Genomic DNA, 4,964 nt, shown 5'->3' with positions numbered 1-4,964 from the left:
CTAGTGTTCCCCTGTGAGCCAAGTGTTGCTTCCTTGCCCTGCAGGCCCCTGGGCCCCTTCCGCTGCCCTAGCTCTGGCTCTGGGTGGGTGGGGGTGGGGGGGGTGGCATATTCCCAACCAAGGACCCAGGGCAGAAATTGATGAGGAAAAGGGGGTTGTGAGAGAGGAGAACTTGGGGTGCTTTGCCTCCTGGCTTTCTGTACATAGAACCTCGCCTGGCTCCGGTTTGTCGCCATATCCATGGGCTGGCAGCTCCACCGGATGGGATGGAAGTGACTCTGGAGGTTTGTGTGTGTGTAAACTCAAGGGGCACCCCACCAGCGACCCTGCGATCTTGGGAGATTTCTGAAGCTGCTGTCAAGTGGCTCTCGCCCCCCACCCCCTCCACCCTTCCAGCTCCCCGGCCCATCCATTAATTGGATCCCTTGTTGGCCCGGACACCTTTTTCATCTGCTACTTAGGGGCGAACAAAAGCTCAGCAGGAGCCATTAGCACTTCAGGGTCCCTGCTCCGGATATAAGGGAGGGAGCGGGGCTGGCCTGGCTGTATGATCAGGCCAGGAGCGCGCTCAGCCCCTCACCTGCTGCCTCCGCCTCCTCCCGGTGCGGGGACCCCCTCGCCGATCTCTGGCACCGCCTGGCTATGCTGACTACGACCCTGCTGCCCTTTGGGCTGCCGGCTCCGGCCCTGCTGCCTTACCCCGGCTCCCCGCCCCTCGGACACTCCCCCAAGGCTCCGGCGGGGAAATCCTTCACCATCGACGCTCTCCTGGGCCGGTCAGAGCCCTCGCCGCCGCCGCCTCCTGGCGCCGGGCGCTGGGACCCCGGCTGGCCAGCGAGCGCCTGGCCGGGCGGTGCGCTCCAGCTGTGCGCCCAGGCGCACCCCCTGCTGCAGCCGCGGCCGCTCTACCCCGTCTGCTACCCGGCCCTGGCGGGCTGGCGGGCCCCGCTCAGAGCCCCAGGTAAGAGCCCGATGTTCCCCGACTCTCACCCCCCCCCCCCACTCGTGGCCCGCGCCCCGCGCCTCTCCTCTGAGCGCTTCCATCTTTACGCACAGGGTATCTGCTCTCCAAATGCTGCGCCCCAGGCTTCAGAGCCAAGTCGGGCAAATCCAAGCGGGTCAGGACCATCTTCACCAGCGAGCAGCTGGCCCGGCTGGAGAAGGAGTTCGCCCGGCAGCAGTACATGGTGGGCACCGAGCGGTGTCTGCTGGCCTCCGCTCTGCACCTCACCGAGGAGCAGGTAAGAAACCTGCCTCTGCCCCAGCCCTGTACCTAGGTGGTGGTAGGGATGGCAGCGCCAGGGGCACCCAGGAGGATGGAGCCTCCTCCATCTGCAAAGCTCCCTGCCCCATGGTCTGGCTCCCCAGTGTGTCCAGCTCCAAGGGGGACAGAAAGAGACGGATGAAGCCCCCCAGGGCTTGAGCCCTACATAGGCGTCACGGGTTTCTCTCTCCATCCTCCCTGGAGTTGGGCAATACAAGTGTTCCTCCAAATAGGGGCTGCCAGATGGAGCATTTCCCAGCCCCCCCAGCCCAGTGCAGGACTCACTCTCCCATGGGCTTTCTCTAGTTTTTCTATTTTTGGGTGGAGGGGGGAAGTCAACTGACTGTGTACATAAAAACCTCCCAAGGGAAGGGGAGTGGAAGCCTTCTGGAGCCCAAGCCAGACTGAATAAAGCCCTTGGGAACAGACCGGGGGGGGGAGGGGGGGAAGGATTCCAGCAGCAGCTCCCATCTAGGAAAAATGTGGAAACCTCCGTGAGCTTGATTCTGCCCTCCTGCCTCTGGGCCTGACCCAAAGGAGACTTCTCCTGCTGGCTCCGGGGCTCTGGGGCAGGCTCTGAGTAGCTCAGCGGCTGTGGCCACTCACTGGGAGCAAGGGAGGAAGAATCTGGTTCCAAAGGCTCTTAAAAGCTGGATTTTTTTCACTCTTTCTCTAGTTGCTGTGGTCTGGGACAGTAACTAGTCTCGGAAGTCTGAGCTCTCCAAAGCAGGGACCAGTATTATTGCTGATATCACAGCAACAGCTCCGCTCAGGAACTGGGTCCCATTATCCGAGGTGCTACAAGACCCCTGGTCTCAGAACCAGTATCTCCCCCCAAAAGCTTACAAGCTAAATAGACAAGAAAAAGGACCATTCTCCTTCTTCTCCAGGTGGGGAACCGAGGAACAGACAGGCCTGTAGCACAGCAGGGAATTCACCCCCAGACTAACCATTGGACCTTTTCCCCACTCAACACCTCTGGATGCTGCTACCATGGCAAGCTGCCCTGATGAGATCCAGCTGACAGCTAGGGCCCAGATCCTGAAAGGTACTTAGGCACCTAACGCCCATTGAACTCCATTGGAATTAGACACCTAAAGAACTCTGAGGATCTGGACCTAGGTTCTCAGCATCTCACAGGGAGGAGGAATCAAACCCAGCTCTCCTGAGTCAATCAACATCCTTGACTTTACCTCCATTCAGGGATAATTGGCTCTCTCCAGCAACTAGTCAAATGTGTATTTTGACTGACCCTGATCTGACCCAAATCAGTGGGCGTTTGACTGCCAGTTGGCACAGGATTGGGCCCTTGGACAGGGATCCATGTGGAGAGGTGGAGGGGGCTGGCTGTCATCTCCCACACCCACACAAACTTTTCAACCAGGGAGGTGTCTCTGAAGCTGCATCTACCTTGGGTTTTTGCACGGGTGCCTATCACCACAGCATCTGAGGCCTTTCAAGGTTATTAGATCTGCTTAGCGAAGGTCCCTGCTAGAGTCTGGGTTTTAAAAGCGAAATGTCTTCTCTTCCAAAGGTGAAAGTCTGGTTCCAGAACAGACGGATCAAGTGGAGGAAGCAGAGCCTGGAACAGCAACAAGCCAAACTGGTGAAGATGGGTCTGGCCACAGCCCAAACGAGCCAGGATTCGCAGACCCACCAGGGAGAGGAAGGGGACAGGGACTTTACCAAGAAATCTACCGATGATCAGGAAGGTTTGTCCTCCCCTCACTTGGAGTAATCTACTGCACATCTCTCTGGACAGACCCTCCTGTGCTGTGCTTCCGGTCCTCACCCCTGTACATACTGTATTATACTGGCAACATGCATATATAATATATACAGTGTAGGGATTATTTTTTGCAGTGCAAAAATAGATTAATTTATGCAATTGTTTAAAAAAATAAAACACAATTACTCTGCTACTCTAGCCGGCTCAGGTTCTTACGCCAGGCCAGTCACTGGCCTCTGGGCACCTACATGGCAATTACGCAGTCACTGGCTCTGTAATGTAAAGCAGTAGCACTCAGTAGGATTCTCTTGAATTTGTGTCAGGATAAAAATGTATCCCAAAGTCATCGCCCCCTTCTTTATTTATTTAACAACCCCTCCTCCCTCACCTCCTTTGTAATAAACCTCTAATTTAGCCTGGAACGCTGCCGCTCTTTGTTCATGGGAACGCACTTGCAGGATTTTTTTCATCTTACTGGCATGACTTCTCGTTGCCTCGCCGCTCTTTGTATAAACAAACTTTTTGGTGCAACAGGGAGATAAGATAAAGGCACTTCCCCCCCACCCCACCCTGATTTTTCACACCCCCGAGTGACCTAGTTCACCAGTGTAAATTTACAATGTAGACCTGACCTTGGTTTGTTCTAATCTCTCTTTGTTTCCAGTGTTGTAGCCATGTTGGTCTCAGGACAGGTGAGTGTCGAGGCTATCCAGCCAAATGACAGCCTGTCCAAGGAGTTTACAGTAGTCCAGATAATGAGGAGCAGAGAGGCAACGGGACTTGCCCAAGGTCACACAGCCAGGCAGTGGCAGTGGCTGGGAATAGAACCCAGGCATCCTGAGTCCCACTCGAGCACACTAAGAAAGAAAAAAAGCAAACAGCGCTGCTCCCTCTGTAGTCGTTACGCCACAAGGATTTTTTGCTAACGCTGAAAGAGAGGAGATAATATTATGTCTTTCTTACACCGCTTGGCACATGTGCATTGCCCTTTAAAACAGGCTAGGAGCCCGCTCCTGCACAAACAGCTGAGAGTAGTGCAAGCTTCCAGGGGCCTTATGCATGGGAAGCACAATTCTCCCTACTGAGTGTTTGCAGAAGCAGGGCTGAAATTAAGATACATGTGGTGTCTGGCCACATGAGAGGTTAATGCCCTCCACTAGAAGAGCTGCGGGGGGTTAGTCCTCTATTAAATGACAATATTTGTATTTGATTTTAAATGGCATGTAGTGAAAAATGTTTAACTAAAATACATGGGCTTAATTCTACTGCCTTTACACACCTCGCTTTTCAGTATGCATCAAGCACCTGCCCTCTGAAAATCAAGCCCCTTCAAGGTGTCTCAAATTGGGCCCCCAAAATCACCAGTCACTTGAACAGGTTAGCTTTCGGTCCTCAGTGACTCAGTTTCCCACCTGTACAATGGGGATAATAGCGCTACCCTGCCTCTTGGGATAAATATATTAACAGTTGTGAGGCCATCAGATATTCTGGCACTGGGGGGCGAGATGAGTAGTTTAGAGTTTAACAAATTACAAACATCAAGAAAATGGCATGAGTGCATGGATGTACTGAAACTGTCAGAAGGTGTATTCACCAACCTGACTGCCAGGGATCCAGTCCAGGTCTGCACAGACTTTAGGGAAATGGGCCCAGTCCTCAAGTTACGAAACACGTGGCCCAGATCCACACAGGTGTTTAGGCTCCTAACTTCATTGAAATCAACAGTAAGTTAAGTACCTAAATACCTTTGAGGAGCTGGGCCTCGCTGGCAGGATTGGGCCCAGATGTCAGTAATTCCAGAAGGAAAAAAAACATGCATGAGGAATATTTTTGCTCTTCTCCCAGTGTTTTACTTGGGACAGTCACAAAGACAGAGGTCCAACACCATGGAGTCACTCTTGATTTAACACTGGCTTGAGTGGGAGCAGAATTAAACCCACAGTAAAACTCAGGGCCCTCCAGCTGAACTCT

The 4,964-nt window shown here is 53.6% G+C and overlaps 1 protein-coding gene across 2 annotated transcripts; it reads left to right on the top strand.

The window, feature by feature from the left end:
* The first annotated feature begins 565 nt into the window (after nt 1–565).
* On the top strand, nt 566–4,015 carry LOC123371658 (homeobox protein not2-like). 2 transcript variants are annotated; one of them, XM_045019441.1, is made up of 4 exons: nt 566–961; nt 1,057–1,241; nt 2,155–2,312; nt 2,799–2,931. In XM_045019441.1, exons 1-3 carry the CDS (start codon nt 643–645, stop codon nt 2,272–2,274), a joined length of 624 nt encoding a protein of 207 aa, XP_044875376.1. In that variant the 5' UTR covers nt 566–642; the 3' UTR covers nt 2,275–2,312; nt 2,799–2,931. The 2 variants fall into 2 exon arrangements, with proteins under 2 accessions (XP_044875376.1, XP_044875375.1); XM_045019440.1 differs by lacking the exon at nt 2,155–2,312 and having other exon boundaries at nt 2,799–4,015.
* Nucleotides 4,016–4,964: the final 949 nt, after the last annotated feature.

Source organism: Mauremys mutica, chromosome 5 (genome assembly GCF_020497125.1).
Source record: "Mauremys mutica isolate MM-2020 ecotype Southern chromosome 5, ASM2049712v1, whole genome shotgun sequence".
NCBI lineage: Eukaryota > Metazoa > Chordata > Testudines > Geoemydidae > Mauremys > Mauremys mutica.
The sequence above is the reverse complement of the archived record's forward strand: the minus strand, read 5'-3'. Positions and strand labels throughout refer to the sequence as shown.

Coding starts and splice junctions, on each gene's coding strand:
- LOC123371658 (XM_045019440.1), top strand. CDS start 643: ATGCTGACTACGACCCTGCTGCCCTTTGGGCTGCCGGCTCCGGCCCTG. Junction 962..1,056: donor GGCCCCGCTCAGAGCCCCAG/GTAAGAGCCCGA, acceptor CTTTACGCACAG/GGTATCTGCTCTCCAAATGC. Junction 1,242..2,798: donor TGCACCTCACCGAGGAGCAG/GTAAGAAACCTG, acceptor TCTCTTCCAAAG/GTGAAAGTCTGGTTCCAGAA.